Genomic DNA, 16,764 nt, shown 5'->3' with positions numbered 1-16,764 from the left:
CTGTGAAATGGTTCAAAATCAGCCATGGGCGCCTGCATTTGTGCATCTTAATACCACATTTAACAAACAGGCAAACTTTCTAATGTGGTAAACAGGTTATCTGTATTCACCCTGTGTCTATATTTACCACTGGAAGCACCTTTTATTTGTCCATCCTAACGGTATTTACTATGACAGCAGTCTGATATGCCAAGACAGCAATGGCCCTTACCTGCAATGGCATGAGGATCAGCTGAGTACTCCTGAATATCCACAACGCAGCAGTCAAGGGCTGCCTTAAGCTTCTTTAGTTTAGAGGCTGAGGGGGCCACCCGGAATAGGCCCTGCAAACAGAAGACATGAAACAGAAGTTGGGGGGAGAGGGAAAAGAGAGGGGATACTTATGTGTCTGTCCTGCTTGCAAATTCCAAGAAATACAGTATGAGCAACACAGGACAAGACAACATGTGAAAAAAAGAAAGTGTGTGTGTAGGCCTTAGGACGAAGTGGTGCACTTCAAGAAGAGCCATCAACTGCCTTATACACACCTCCTCCTGCATGCCACATTCCAGGAGCATGGTGACGCATGCTTCAATGGGAAAAGCAATCTCCCGGCCACTGACAGCTAGGTGCTCCTCCAGGGACTTCCCAAAGGAGGGTTTTTCGATCCAAGCTTCTGTAGAAGGCATTCCAAAAAAGAGGCAACAATGACACAGTTGGCTCCACAGCTGCAAGAACTACTCAATACCACAACTCACCCAATAACATGCAGTAGCTAGACTTCTACAAGTTTCTGACTTGTTTTCAGAGCCGTCCCCAAGGCTATGTGCCAGGAGACTGGGAGGCCACTCTTTGTGTATGCCGTGCACATGTCTAAAGTCCTCTTCAAGCATTATTAAGAGGCAACAAGTGTACAGTGGGGACTTGCATTTAACCTCACTACATGGGATTGTGCACAACTCCTTCTGGCCCCTTGCATGATTACAGTGAACTTCTGTAGAGAGGAACCTTGTATATCCATGGAGGCTCCCCCACACAACTGAGAATGAAGCCTTCCATTAACCTCAAGACTCCTGTAATGATCTTTACATGGGGCTGCCCTTCAAGACAGTGTGGAGCCTGTAGCTGGGGAAGAACACAGCCACCAGAGTGCTGAGTGGTATATACAACTGGCATCATATAACACCGATTCGGCACAAGCTGTACTGGCTGCTGATACACTGCTGGGTCCAATTAAAGTTTTGATGTCTGTAAAATCATAAATGACTTGGGACCCTTTGCTATGGTGACATCCCATCCAGACCTACTGCTGGTGGGTGGCCAGATTGGGCACTGGCCGAGGGGCCCTGACACTGAGCAGGTGTAGCTCCGGCTCTGCAATCTGCACTAGCATTGGGTCACCAAGTGTGTGCCCCGCAATGCGATGCTGGTGTAGATCACGGAGTAGCAGCCACCCTCCTAGGCACCCCCACTTTGCCACCAGCACAGGCTGGCTGCACAACTTCCTGTGGTGCCATGGTGCCATGTCAGTGTGTTGTGTGTATGCTTGCCATCACCCATTTTAGGTGATGGCAGGCGTGTGCATGCAGCACACTAATCTGTGATGCGACTGGGCCTATTTAAGGTGCTGCCCTTGATCCCACCTGAAGAATGCCCTCTACCAAAAGCAATGATATATTTATAACCACTCAGGTGGCAAAATTTGCTCTAGCTGTGGGAAAAGTAAGAGTTAGATACCAAAAACACCTTGTGGGACGAGTGGTATGTGCCCCAGCACTATTATGACTGTAGTATTTATACACTAAGACATGGGGCAGGTCAGGATATCTTTCGCTCGGGAAAGGAAATTTTATTTGAAATGTGTTTTGTTGAAATATGACTTGTATTTTAATATGTATTTTGTATTTTCCTTTTACATGTGTTTAATTGTGGTAGCCTATGGCTCTGAGCAATAAAGGAGATTCAGCTGTCGCCCTCACTGAGTTTCCAACGCAGTCTTAAGATTCATCTCTTCACTCAAGTCTTCAGAAGAGCTTGATGCTTTTCTGGAGCTGGTTTTGGCTACATTACGGGAAGTGATGGTTGAATTATTGTTTAAAACATTGGCTAAGGTTTTTAATGGTTTTACTGACTTTATGGTTTCAACTATATTTTTGTACGTTGCTCCGGGATCCTTATTGATGAGGGGCGGCTAGCAAAACCAGCTAGCAAAGATAAATTCATTCTTCAGTGGATAGAAGAGAGCCTTAATCTGGACAGCATCCTATAGATCTCTCAGTCACTGCTAACAATGGGCCCTTCATTGACTCCTCACAGTTTTCGGAGCTCAGAGGAGGCCCAAATGAGTCCTAGCAGTTTTATTAGAGTAAGGAGATGGCAGCAACCCTAGAAATGTTATATATGGTATTCTCATTTTTAGTATTCTGGCTTTACTCCCCCTACCTTGCCCCACACATTTTATTTTGTCACTGCTAAGCTATTCACTGTCTAAGCTACTGCACAGGCTACCATTAGCAGGCAGGGACAGATGGATAGAATCATCTTGCCTTTTGTCATGTTTCCTCAGCAAGTAGCACTCAATACCTCTCATGTAATATGTGACAATGGTAACGTAAGAGACACTGCACCACACTTACCCTGCTGTGCTTTGATCTGAGGCAACACATTCTGCAAAAGTGCTAATGACTTCCTGTGGTACTCTGCTTGCACTTCTATTAACTGGGGAAAAGGTAAAATGAAGCAGCTAGTAAGAACTCATGCCCTGGAAACCACTAAGGTTTCACTAAGGGGGATGGAGGGAAGAGAGAGGTTCCCCCACCCCACCCAAAGCAAAGCTTTCTGGTACTTACAGTCTGAAAATAGTTTGCATAGTCTATCTCTTTGGCCACAAAATTATACATGTCAGCTGAGAGCTGATCCTGCAGGAAGTGCAGAAATAGCAAGAGTTACATGGATATAAAATGGCATGAGTCAAACCCAATGAGACAACCAAAGTGCTATAAAATCCTTTTCTTTTCTAGAAATTCAAATAAAACCTAAAACACACCCCAGATGAGAGTGTTAATTGGTTCACAATTCACACATTGCTGTACCTCTTGCCTGAAGTTCTGTTCATCATCCAGAGGCAAACCAGTGAAAAATACACAAGACTCTAGTTTTAACACTCTCTTCCCCAAGTGATAATACAAAATCAGAGCTTGGAAATGTTACTTTTTTGAACTACAACTCCCATCAGCCCAATCCAGTGGCCATGCTGGCTGGGGCTGATGGGAGTTGTAGTTCAAAAAAGTAACTTTTCCAAGCTCTGATAATACTTCCTATTGCACCAACAATACTAGGCTTCAATGTGCTAAGAACAGTAGCTTTTGCAACCATCGCCTTGGCCACATTCTGCAGGGCAAGTCTGCAAGTATGGAAAGAGGAGGAGGGGGGTAGGAGAGAGAGAGATACCCTGCAAATCTCCACTCTGTTTGCTGCCTCCTCCATCTCTTCCCTGAGAGCATCCGCTTTGGCACCCGAAGGCTGCAGGTTGCTTGCCAAACCCGAAGATTTGGCTGACTGCTGCCACCTGGGGGAGAAAGAAAATCAATGACATAAGCAACAGATGAAGACTCATACTGTAGGTGGGGCAGAGCAGTCACTACCACAACACTTTGAAGATACACAGTCAGCAGTGGAGTTGCTACCTTCATTTTGATCCCCACCCTTTTTAAAAAGGGTTTTTTTTAGTCTCTGCCTCAATCAGCAATTTTGAATTAACATGCATTTACACTAAACTGCAGTAGCAACCACCTTGTGGAAAAAAATCACTTGAGTGACTCTGAAATGCAAGTAATACTCAAAGGATGCAATATCTATTGAATAATTAGAACTCCTCTTATGTGATCCAGGCATCTCATTAATTTAGCAAGATTTATATGCCATGTAAAAATAACAAAAAATCTTTAAGTGGTTTACATAAAATGGTATAAAATAATAAATATAGCAATAAAAACAGACTTTAAAAACAGCAGACATTATAAAATACTAAAAGATAGATAACATCCAATAGATTTTTTTGTTAAAGCCCCCCACAAATGTTCATAATAAAATTACATGTCTTGAGAAGGCTTGCCTAAAGGAACATTTTTAGCAGATGTTGAAAACGGCACAATGAAGATGAACATGGAAATGGACTGCCTTCAAGTTGATCCCGACTTATGGCGACCCTCTGAATAGGGTTTTCATGGTAAGCTGTATTCAGAGGGGGTTTCCCATTGCCTTCCTCTGAGGCTGAGAGGCAGTGACTGGCCCAAGGTCACCCACTGAGTTTCATGGCTGTGTGGGGATTCGAACCCTGGTCTGCCAGGTCGTAGTCCAGCACCTTAACCACTATACCACACTGGCTAATGTGTTAACCTCTCATGTTACTTGATTGCTTAGGAAAGGGTAGCACTGAAGCAACCCCCCTTCTGTGAGAACTGGCCCTAATAAATGGTGCTGGCACTTCTAAACACAGATCAGCCTGACTTAAAACCTCAGGGCCCACTCTTGAAAGCCATGAAACGTTCCCTAGGTGAACTGGCAAACATCCCAAAATCCATGACACAGACTTGAGGCTTGCCGGCAGCTGCAGCATGTTGTCTCGTGCAGGATTAAGGCAGATGTCAGTGGCTACCAGTGGGAAATTGCCCTTTGCTGGTGATCTGGGGCATTTTTTAAAAAAATCCTCCATTAACTCAAGACTTCTAGTCAGAGCAACCAGCTGTTTATATCAAGTCTCAGAGATCATTCCCAGAGATCAGCAAACCTCATTTGAAGGGAAAGCAGGAGAAGTGCAGCACAGCTTCTCTCAAATCATTTCCCCTCCTCTCGAGGGCCAGATACTGTCAGCTCCTGCAGCTCTGAAATGCTAACACAGAAGTATGTTTCAAGGGTGACAGTATGGCCCATGCATCACATGCATAATTTTAATAGAATTAAAGTGAAGGGTTGAATCCCATCCACATCAGGCTCCCTGCACTCTCCTTGGGAATCCTCTTTTACCTTTGGGGCCACTGAAAATTTAAACCAGGGATTGGGAACCTTTGGTCTTCCAGCCATCACTGGATTTCAACTTCCATCATCCCTGACAAGATCTTGTGCTTTCTCTAGTTGTGCAGCAATATCAACAGTACCTCCAGGGAATGAGTTTAGCAAGGTAAAAATGGTTTGCTTTCGAGGAGCACCAAGAGGGAAATAAACACAATTTACATATTTTTCAGGTGTGATCAGAAATACCAGTTAGCTGCTTAGACTGACTTGAGGGCATAGTGACAGTGACATAATTTGTCTTTCAGATCACCTCTTTGTCTTAATGAGTGACAGTCTCATTAAGCTGAAGAGAAAGAAAAGAGAGCTATGCTTTGGGCGGGTCAGAGCCAAATTATACTACCTAATAAGGTATGCTGAGGTAAGCCCCTCTTCTCTTTCACCAGTGGCAGAGTCTGAGTAAATGCAGATCTGAAAATTCTATACTAGATCATTGTAGGAGAATGAAATCCCTCCTGTCTCTCAGTGGGATCCTCTGACAGAAAAATCGTCGGAGCCATAAAAGCAGAGACAAGGGAATTCTGTACGACATTTTAGTTGGCTCTGACGGAGTAAGGAGCACAGGACCAAACAACTAGGGGAATTCTCAAAGTCCTCACTGACTCCAACTATATGTGCAGAAAGAGCTGGAAGACTGCTCTCACTCCATCAAACAGAGGACCTTCTTTTACCAAAGGGGCCACGCTTCTCTCTGTATAGTTGCTGCTGAGTGTAAGCCAGTGCCGGTCAACACTGAGGGCGGTGCACAGTAAGAATCCTAATGGGTAAATGGCAAAAGATACAAGGTATTTCATTCTAGCAGTAAACTCCATCAGCAACAGATTTTTAAAAGTTTGGTGCTGTCTCAAGGAAATGATTTTAATAATTGCACTAGTAATAGAAGGGTACTAGTAATAGAAGCCTTCCCCTGTACAATTCTATCTAGACAGTAAGGTCACAATTAGAGGCCCTTCTCTGTATGTCCTCTTAGACAGAAGTTCAGAGGGTGGCAATAAAAAAAGAGGCCTTTTCAGTGGCAGCCCCTCATTTGTGGAATACTCTCCACAAGGAGGTTGCCTGGCACCAATATTGCCACATTTTCGATGCCCGGCGAAGACACTCTGATTCTTCCAGGCATTTGGGCATTAATTACTGCTCTGCTTATGGTAGCTTTTTTTAAAAAAAGTAGGTGCTTTTCTTGTCGTTGGGTGGAAAAAAAATATTTTATGATTTTGTAATTGATTATTTGTGGATGAATATTGGTGTTAAATGTGTTGTTTTAAATTATATCTCTGAAATGTAGTATATGTTTATGGTTGTAAGTCACTTTGAAACTCCTTCATTTGTAGGAACCGACACATGAATTGAATGAACTAGTGTATCTGTCTGTGATTTGCTGCTTAACCTACTGGAACTGGATATGATTTTTAATTCATTGTATATATATTATATCAATAACATTTATAATTAAAAAAATGTATGAATTTTAAAAGAACAAACATGAAGCAAGGGACATGATATTCTAAGGATGGGCAACCAAAAAGAGAACATGCCTCTTTACCTTGTCCTTGATGAATCCATGTCTAGAACTAGTTTTGCTAAGTGCTTCCTCTGTTTTTGGATATTTGGGATTTCTACCTGAAATAAAGCACAGTAATATGGATAACACCTGCACAGAGCTGCAACAAACATTCCAGTTGCTGAATTCAGTTGAGGTCAAAGTGAATTCCCAGGATTTCGCATCTTATCCAGTCAGAGTCAACACCAGCTGCTGGGTGGGCACGTGCAACTGATGGACAGCTCCCAGATGACATGAAATAGCCTACATGTCATCGCTTTCTCATAAATGACTGGTGTTAAAAGCTGAGAACTGGAAAGGAACTAAACTGGGTGACAGCAGTGCTTGGAAACTATCTTCACCTAGGTACCCTCTGAAAAAGTCTTTTCAGCCCATCCAGTTATAATGAAATATGACAGAAGGAAAGAAAAGCAAATGAAGAATGCACCTATGGTGTCCCCAACCCAGAGAACCCCTAGCTGTCCAGCTGTGTGTGTCTACTAGCAGAAGAGATGAAGGACTGAAAGGCTTATCACATGGAGCAACTTAAAATGGCTACCACATTTTGTTGTAAAATACTAGTATTCAGGGGCCACACTTCACAATGCTGTTTGAAAGAAATGCCTTCATTTAATTCACAGTAGGCTGGGATACATTATCAAGAAATGACAATGTTCAAAGTATGACAGGATTTAAAAGTATTTTTTTTAAAACAGATCCCCCCCCCTAAAAAAACAAAGATAATGTTGTTCTTGGCTCCCAGAGTTACCCCACTGTCTTCTGCCTTGCTTCCTGATCCTGTGTGGCCCTCTTCCTGCTTCCCAACCCTGCCAACCCTCACTACTTAATCCCTAGCTTGAATTGGCTCATAGGGCCAAACTCCATGAATCATGATCCTGCCTAGCTGCTCCAAGAGGCAGCTTGGTATACTCATCTAATGGGAACTTGTTCAGCTTGTACTGTATCCCCCCTGTACCCAACCTCCAAGGAACCTAATGCCACAAGCACTTCATGGCAAAAGTGGTTTGTTTACTTATTGAAGCTTCTCCTGAATTGCCCCCACGTCAGATGCCCTTTCTGTTAGAGCAGAGGGAGAGGGCCTCCAGATGTCGCTGGATTCCAACTCTCATTAATTGCTGGCAATGCTCGCAGGGGCTTATGGGAGTTGTAGTCCAACAACATCCAGAGATTTCCCCATCCCTGTGTTAAAGGTTAGGTCCCACTTACACCCACACACGAAAACAACAGTGCTCAGTGAAGCAGCTCACTGCTCCTGCTGGTGTGATTTCTCACCTCAGCCAACATGAAGAGTGGCTCAATCACATCCCTTTCAACTTGCAGCTCAAAGTGGATGAGCTCATGAGAAAACTTGTCCTCTGCTTCCCCACATAACTTTAGCATCTTCCTGCAGGGGAGGGAAAAAGGCAACATTACATAACTACAGAAGTAGTAAGGCAAGCAATAGAGGTTGAAAGGCAAATAAGAGAGAGCGAGGAGAGAGATGGTGACGGGCCTAAAACTGATTATGTGGGGCAGATGCAGGATGTTAAGCATTAACAATGCTAGTTCCCAAAAGGCAGTGGGACAAAAGGATTCTATATCACTGGAGGCACAAAACAGTTCTATGTGGTGCCAGGTTTCACATTAATATGTTTTGGTTGATTCCTTTATAAAACAGGCAAGGTATGAAACTACAACTGATTGTTGCAAGATCTACATAGATGCAAGATCTTGTAGTATTTTATGGTCTTTTGTATTGATTTTGCATTGATTTTATACTGTAAATTGTCTTGAGCCAGACTTTAAAATAAAATAGGACTGCACAGACCCAACCCCAAGAGGTTGGTAGGAAAAGAGGGTGGCAATTAAAAGCTATTAAAATAGGTACATTTGGGGGGAAACCCTTCATTACATAACTAGACTTGTGACCTTTTCATTTTTAATCTATCACAGGGTCCTACTTTCCTTGTTTATAAGGAAAGGCAGAGTAAAACATTTTTACTGAGTCCCCAAAATGTTTCCAGCTGAAGCGACTTATACAGCTTATGAAGCCCTATACAGCTTATGAAGCCCTATACAGCTTGGGACCAGGATACCTGAAAGACCATCTTATCCCTTATATACCCAGTCGATCACTGCACTTGCAGGTGAGGGCCTCCTGCAGATACCATCTTATCAGGAGGTCCGTTTTGCACAACATAGGAAACGGACCTTTAGTGTGGCAGCACCTACCCTGTGGAACTCCCTACCCTTAAATATTAGACAGGCGCCATCTCTGTTATCTTTTCGGCACCTATTGAAGACCTTCCTCTTTCAACAACAGCTTCTGTGTTGGAACTGTTCTTTAATATGCTTTTAAACTTTTTAAAAAAGCATTTATTTTATCTTTTAAAAAAAAGTCTTCAAAGCTTTTAAAAAAATGTTTTTAAAGTTGTTTTGTTTTAATGTATTTTAATGTCTGTTTTTATGATGTTTTAAAGTGTTTTTATTGCTTTTGTTTGCCACCCTGGGCTCCTACTGGGAGGAAGGGCGGGATATAAATCAAATAATAAATAAATAAAATAAATAAACTTCCAAGAGAGGAATGTTACTGTGATAAACAGATCTCTAAAAGCATTATATCTTTCCCACAGGTGGGTATTCTGAGTGGAAAATATCTTACCCAAGCAGGGAATCATCCCCTAGAATGGCAGAACCTTCCATCAAGCACTGGGCAAGTGATGTCAAAGGCAATTTCTTCTGCAACGAAAGCAACTGTTGTATGAACTTAGGGTTTGTTTTTTAATCCATTACATGACAGTTTGAGCCCATCTTCTCCCCCTAGAATATGACACTATTTCTATACAATCAGTATTTTCAAGCACTTCCCCCGCAAACCCCTCTGTTTTACTTATTCTAATGCTCATAAACAATTTTACACACAGGAAGGGAAACAGTCAGCCAAGGTGTCTTGTCAGCTTGATTGCTTCCCTTCCTGCTTCTTCTCAGTGTGAACCCCCTAGAAACATGAGCCCAGCTCTGCTGTCTGGTGGGTACCGGAATCTCTCACCGAGCGCTTATCAGAATCTGATCCCTGCTGACCCTGAAGACATGCTGTCAGCTTCTTGTGTGTACTGTGGGAGACCTGCTTCACCAACTCCAGACGCTTCTCTACCTGCGGATGGACACAACAACAAGGCCCCATCTCAGAAGTGCTCATTCTCAGCAATCTACACGTAGAGACAGCACCAACCCAATTCACACTTGCCCTGGCCTTTGCTTCCTTTAAGAGTCTGCTTGCAATCTCCTTTCAGGAACAGCCACTTTTTAACATGCTGGACTATATGACAATGAATGAACAAATGCTATAATAAATAGTTCATTTTTATAATCAGACCATTTTTTTCTTCCTGACTTATTTCTTAGCCATCCGTCATTCTCAGGGCAATGTGCACCAGTATTTAAAACAAATTCAAATAATAAAAATCAACCAGAATAAACAGAGAGAGGAAAGCTAAAAGATCATACCAAACAGCAAGTAATACAGACCTTAAAAGAGTAAAACAGGCACATGTTAAAATACCACATAATAGAGGGTTAAAACACCTGTGGGAATAAAAAGATCTTTGCCTGGTGCTGAAAAGTGGGCATCCCCGAAATGCAAAGCCACTGCTGAGAAGGCCTTGCTTTCTATAGCTACTCACCATATCCCAGCTAGTGGGAAAACCTGGAGAAGAACCCCCGATGATGACCACAGGTAGGGTTACCATCATTTTGTCATTTCAAAAAGAGTACATTTGGCTTCTTTAAGTGAAAAGTAAGAGTATGCTGTAGCACCATCTCAAAAAGAGTACGGTTGGTAACCCTAACCACAGGGCACATTTAGTCACCAATGGGAAGACACTGTCCTTCACACACTGCAGTCCCAAGCCATGAAGGGCTCCGATGTCAAAGCCAGGACTCTGAATCAGGCTCAGAAATAGAGTTACAAAGAAGGATAAACTGAGTTTCTCTAAATAAAAAATAACAAGTAAAATAAAAAATATATCCCATAAACTGCGGTGGTAGGTGTGCCAACGCAATCTGAAAACTATATATTCCAGGCAAAAGGATCCCAGGAAATACAGTTTTCCAAAATGCTTAATTTGAGTACTGTATATGGGTATTCTGGACAATTACATTTCCCAGTGCTCCTCTATTATCTGAACATTATCAGAAATGCAGGAAATGGCACTCGATTTGAAGTGCAGCTATGCATTTGAATTGGCAGCTAAATATAAACTTTGGTATCATCAGTCATTTTCTATATTACTTCAGCATTCAAAAATAATGCACTGATCACAGTAGTCTGCAAAACGTTTGGTCCACCAAGCCCAAACACAACCCACTAGCTATGCAAGTGTGTTACCAATTGAACAGTAAGTGTATTTGCTCTTTCTAATCTCAATAATATACAGACACAAACTACTGTGGTTAAAGTGTTGGAAAGTGTACCGTTTTAGCATTAGTTTTAGTTGGATTTCCTGAAATAAAAGCTGGAGCCTGTTAAGTAGAATAAAATATAATCAATATATATTTGCATTGTTTGTTGTGCTTAATATTTTGGGAAGTTCTTGTCAAAGAGTGGCGATATGGAGGGTAAGTCATTGTGTCAGCACAATTAAAAAGTGCCCTGAGGCAAAATTAAAGGGCAACTGGTAAATATAGGCTTGGAATTCTGGGGACAAACAGAAACTGAACATGATCAAATATTCCATGAAGTAAAGAATGTCCAGATATGTAAGTGGCAGCCACGCTCTTTCAGCTGTAGAGCATGCGCCTGGTTTATACAGGAAGCGGGCCGCAAAGATTTCATTATGCCATAAATCATTATGTATAAATCAGGCTTAAGGAAACATCATGCCCTAGCTTCTCCTACTGTTCACACATCCTAACTTCAGGAATCTTTGAACAGGAACACAAGGCTCAGGAAGAAGCAAGAAGTCTGCAGACATGCATGCAGACATGGCAGGGGTAGACGTCAAAGGTGCTGCAGATATCCAGGAGCCAGAACTATTACCAGCTTCATTGCATTTGCTGTGGCATGTGCTCTCTGTAAAAGACTGGCCTCTAGAGACTATTCGGCTTTGATAATTGTATAATTCTATATTACTGATCTAATAAATTAATGCTTGCCTGTTGTTTGGCCTAAATATAATAATAATAATAATAAAATTTTATTTCTGAGTCGCCTATCTGGCCGAATTAACGGCCACTCTAGGCGACGTACATTGACATAATAAAATAAAATACAATATAAAACCAGTACAAACCACACTCAATAATCAACTAATCACCCCTCTTACATTAATCAACAGCATTAAAAACTAACCCACCCCAGAGAACCCATAGGCCTGCCTGAACAGTCAGGTCTTCAAGGCTCGGCGGAAATCTATCAAGGAGGGGGCATGGCGAAGATCGAAAGGAAGGGAGTTCCAGAGGGTGGGGGCCACAATCGAAAATGCCCTCTCTCTAGTCCGCACCAGCCTAGCTGTTTTAACTGGTGGGACTGAGAGAAGGTCTTGTGAGGCTGATCTTGTCAGGCGGCATAATTGGTGATGCTGGAGGCGCTCCTTCAGATAAACTGGGCCGAAATCGTATAGGGCTTTAAAGGTCAACACCAGCACCTTGAATTGGGCCCGGTAAACAACTGGTAACCAGTGTAGATCTACTAACACCGGAGTGATATGATCCCGGCGACGGCCGTTCTTAATCAAACGTGCCGCCGCATTCTGTATCAGCTGTAATTTCCGGACCGTTTTCAAGGGCAACCCCATGTAGAGCGCATTACAGTAGTCTAGGCGAGAGGAGACCAGGGCATGTGTCACCCGTGGGAGAAGATGGGCAGGAAGGTAGGGTTGCAGCCTCCGTATCAGATGGAGTTGATACCAAGCTGCCCGGCTCACTGCCGAGACCTGAGCCTCCATGGACAGCTGGGAGTCAAGAACGACCCCGAGGCTGCGGACCTGGTCCTTCAGGGGCAATCTTGCCCCATTAAACACCAGGTCTATATCTCCCAACCTTTTCCTAGTCCTGACACTATGCCACCTTATCCTCGCCCCCATTTCATAAGGGAAGATGCAATATTATCTGAAAATCGACACTGGAAAAATTAAAGCAGGCACGAACACCTCATTTGACATACTTCCTAGGAACAGTGGTTGCAGGAACCCTATTAGCGTTATCAGTACTGATTTGGGGGCCTTGTAAGAGATGACAGAAGCTACTAGTAAGATTTTCTTTTTTTAACAAGCTACACTGGCTGGTGCTCAGGAACTGGAAGCTGGCATTAGGCTCTCACCTGATCAAAATGGAGGTACTGCATACAGCTCAACAGGATAAGTTACTAAACAGAAATGCAGACACCCTTTGAAATATGAAGCTTAGGGGCTTAGGGAAAACATGCAGTTAAATAGAGAAAGAAGGATCTTACTGGGGAAAAATAAACTGAAAATGTTAATACCACTGTCTTTTTGGGTAGCACGGAAAGCACTAAAATGGCAACTTAAGCACAAAATATTCTTAACTTCAATGAGAAGCCAAATTCAGAAGTCACCGTGAATCTTTCTTTTTAAAAATGAAGAGCCCTTAGAGCCTACCTGCCCTGCAAAAAGCTATCTATCACCTGTTTGTAAGCTATCCACAGAAAAGAAACTGTTCTACTGACCAAGCACATATTTTACCCTCTGATGCATGCTGCTATAGAGTTACGAAAGAAATCTCCATCCACAATATTTTTTTAGAGCAAATGGGTAGAAACATCTTCTTGAGGCCTCTCTGGAGTTTGATCTACTTGTTCCTTGCAAGAGCAGTTTTTTTAAAATTCAGATTTGAGTATTTGTCAGCGAGGCTGAGAGTTCTACTGGCCTTCGATATTCTTCATGTGGGCTTGGCAGATGGATTTCTTATATCTCCAATTTTGTTAGGGTAGTACTGATTTCATTTCATGTTATGCATGCTGATTTCATTTCCGATCTCATTCTATTGGGGGATGCAAGTAGAAACCTAACATGCAGGGAGAAGGCTAGACAAGTGGAACACTATCTCCCTGATGTGCTACGTTTACATGGGCAGGGATTTTAATTTTCAATACATATAAACATCCAAAAATGCATAGGAGCCTTTTACCTTTGTGAACTCTTTCCTTTTCATTGGGCCCATCTGCACTATACATTAAAGCACTATTATATCATTTTAAATAGTCATGACTTCCCCCAAAGAATCCTGGGAACTGTTTGTTAAGAGTGCTGGGAATTGTTAACAGGCCACTATTCCCCTCACAGAGCTACAGTTCCCGGGGCTGTTTAACAATCAATCCATCCCTCTGAGAACTGTGAGGAGATTAGGGGTCTCCTAACAACTCTCAGCACCAGTAACAAACTACAGATCACAGGATTCTTTGGGGGAAGCCTTGACTGTTTAAAGTAGAATGATACTGCTTTAAACGTACAGTGCAGATGGGGCCATTATCTTCGTACCCGGCATACAGTAACCTCTGCTAACTAGCCTCTTGCAAGTTTGGTTTTGTACTTTATCCATGGAGAAGTAGAAAATATCAAATGATGAAGGGATTGCAGAAGATGTCAGAAAACACACAGACACTGTACCTGCAAGAGATCTTCACTCAGAACTTCTGTTTTTTCAGCCCTAAAGAAAAAAGGACAACATCATTCAAGACTTTAGAAAAACCCTTGTGAAAAACATTGAGTTTTATCTTTGAGCTGGCTGTGTATTTATTATTGCTGGTTTTAGTAGTGTCCTGAGTTTGACGGAAGGCTTTTTAAAAAAACTGTACTCTACTGTATTTATCATGATTGGAATTGCATTTCATCCGTTATTGTATAAGCCACCTTGAGTGAATTTTACTAATAAAGGTAGACCAGAATATATCCCAAACTCTGCACACTGTTTAAGTGAAATGTGACAAAGCGGAGACTGTTATTATTGCTACATGAAGAGACAGCTGAAGAAGAGAGGAGTCTGCAATGCTGGTAGGAACAAAGGACTCTCTCATCTGTCCCATCATCACTCAGTGGTGCTAGTAACATATGACAAAGGCAAACAGCATCAAATATATGCCCTCTGCACCCATACCTACAGTGGTCTGGGCAACTCTGCATCAGAAGCCAATAAAGAGAAATCCTGTTTCAGGAGATCAGTAAAAATTGGAGCACAACATTCTTGACACAGTTTTCATCAAATTCATAGGGACAGCCTTGGTGGATCAGATTAAAAGCATATCTAATCCAGAATCCTGTCTCCCACATCTTTTGGTAAGTCCATAGGCAAGGCATGAGTACTCAAGTAATCTCAAGCCAGATTCTGGCATCAAAATTTTACAGGGAAAAACTGTTTTATGTGTTCTACTGTAGTTAACTCTTTAAAGGTTGCACCGATGGGTGACATGATATGAACAAGTCATAGAAACAATTATAGTGACTAACTCAGGTGTTAAAACCTCTCATATTCAGAGGACTCTAAAAATGTTTATGTTGTTTTTCCACATGAGAACCAAAACTTTTGTAAACAGCTTACCAACCGGATCACTCCAGTCATATGGAGAAACTCACTGCTAATAGCTACAGCCATCAGGAAAGTCCAGTAACAGTGAGGACACTGTCCATGCACTTGGACCAATTCATATTACAAGTGGCTGCTGAAAGTGGCACATTTAGTGGTCCTTGATGGAGATGCTACCATTTAGAAGCATTTCCAGAGCCTGTCCACACTTAGAGTCAAAAAAGTGAGACTGCCACATGATGATCACACTGAAAGTTTTTTTTTAATTGCTTTAACCTATTAAAATTGTTCCATTTAACATCACAGTGGTCTGGCTTGCACATCACAATAAGCCACAATTTGTCTAAACCCATGGGGCAATCATGAACGTGCCTCCCTGCATGGCTACTCCCCACTCCCTCCATGCCTCAAACTAGCCATATTTTGGCTTGTCATGATGTCTGAACGTGGAGCGTGGTTTGTTCATTTCAAGCAAACCAAAAAGCAGCAAGTCAGAAATAAAATGTTTGAAAGAGCATGCTACTAGCACCAAGTCAGAAAAAGGCATATTTGTTATGTCTCAGTTCTCAATGTATATTTCTCAAATGTACATTTAAAACAAATGATATTTTCACAGTCCAGAACTGGTTAAGCTATTCTTCAATGAGTTTTTTTTTAAAGATGCTGCAACCCCCCCTCCCCCCAAAAACACCACTACCAAACTCTTTTGTTGCCTGTAAACTGCAGATGCATGTAAGACATTACCTCAAGACTTAACCTTGTAGAGTGCCCTGAGCCCCATATTCCATCTGCCTCAATACCAGTTGCTGGGTACCATGAATGGGAGAGGGCTATGGTGCTCGTGTCTTGTTTGTGGGCTTCCCATAGGCATCTAACTGGCTCTTGTGAGAACAGAGTGCCAGACCAGATGAACCTTTGGTTTGATCCAGCAGAGCTCTTCCTACCTTTCTGAGTCATTTCCCTCACCCTCTAAACTAAAAAGCCCCAAATGCCTAAACTGTCTTCATAAGAAAGATGATATGATTAATCTCCACCTCCAGTCATCTGAATCGCCCTTTTTGACATTTTCTGCAGTACAAGGATACCCTTTTCAAGATAGGTGACTGGAATGTTAAACATGGTGGCATCAAAGATCCATGATGTTTACTTTAAAAGGGAAAATGACAAGTTCCTAACACTGAAATTGCCCTTTTCAATATAATAGCACACTGATTTCATTTGATTTCATTTTACTTCTTTCCTTCGCATATTATGCATTCCTCCAATGTAAATAAGACAGCCATGTGGTAAACCACTACTATGTGTGGGTTTTTTTAAAACATGAACATAAATCACTCTGGCATCAGTGACTCAGCCATATACCTCAACTCTTCTGTAGTCCAACCGTTCTCAATTCAAGCTACTACAACAGACACCATCCTTGGGCTATGCAATCTAAATAATAACCTTCCCAAACCGTGTCAGTCAGGATGAATTTAGCTAATATTCAATTTAAAGCAGCTTTAAATTATTCCTTTAGTGTCTACATGCAACAGTCAACCGTCCATTTCTTTTTAGTAACCATTCCCGCTGCTATCCTTCGCACTTTATCTTTTTTGTCTCTAGATAGCTTACACGTTTTTCCCTGACGCAGATCTTTC

General features: G+C 42.1%; 1 protein-coding gene across 14 annotated transcripts in view; it reads right to left on the bottom strand.

Moving 5' to 3' along the window:
- Positions 1-16,764, bottom strand: part of ARHGAP44 (Rho GTPase activating protein 44) — a 130,031-nt gene that overhangs the window by 27,821 nt on the left and 85,446 nt on the right. For 13 of the 14 annotated variants that reach the window (XR_009761343.1, XR_009761342.1, XR_009761344.1 and 10 more), the window contains exons 2-11: positions 14,212-14,251; positions 9,636-9,740; positions 9,249-9,325; positions 7,880-7,991; positions 6,590-6,666; positions 3,430-3,547; positions 2,829-2,897; positions 2,616-2,697; positions 528-655; positions 212-323 (exon numbers count right to left, since the gene is read on the bottom strand). Coding sequence is in view for 11 of the 14 variants with exons in the window: in XM_061616485.1 (XP_061472469.1) it covers positions 212-323; positions 528-655; positions 2,616-2,697; positions 2,829-2,897; positions 3,430-3,547; positions 6,590-6,666; positions 7,880-7,991; positions 9,249-9,325; positions 9,636-9,740; positions 14,212-14,251 (920 nt within the window). In the remaining 3 variants the exon portion in view is untranslated. The remainder of the gene's footprint in view (positions 1-211; positions 324-527; positions 656-2,615; positions 2,698-2,828; positions 2,898-3,429; positions 3,548-6,589; positions 6,667-7,879; positions 7,992-9,248; positions 9,326-9,635; positions 9,741-14,211; positions 14,252-16,764) is intronic. The other variant, XM_061616482.1, reaches the window with a different exon arrangement.

The sequence above is a fragment of the Rhineura floridana genome, chromosome 3, assembly GCF_030035675.1.
Source record: "Rhineura floridana isolate rRhiFlo1 chromosome 3, rRhiFlo1.hap2, whole genome shotgun sequence".
Classification (NCBI taxonomy): domain Eukaryota; kingdom Metazoa; phylum Chordata; class Lepidosauria; order Squamata; family Rhineuridae; genus Rhineura; species Rhineura floridana.
This window is presented reverse-complemented; position numbering and strand designations above follow the sequence as displayed.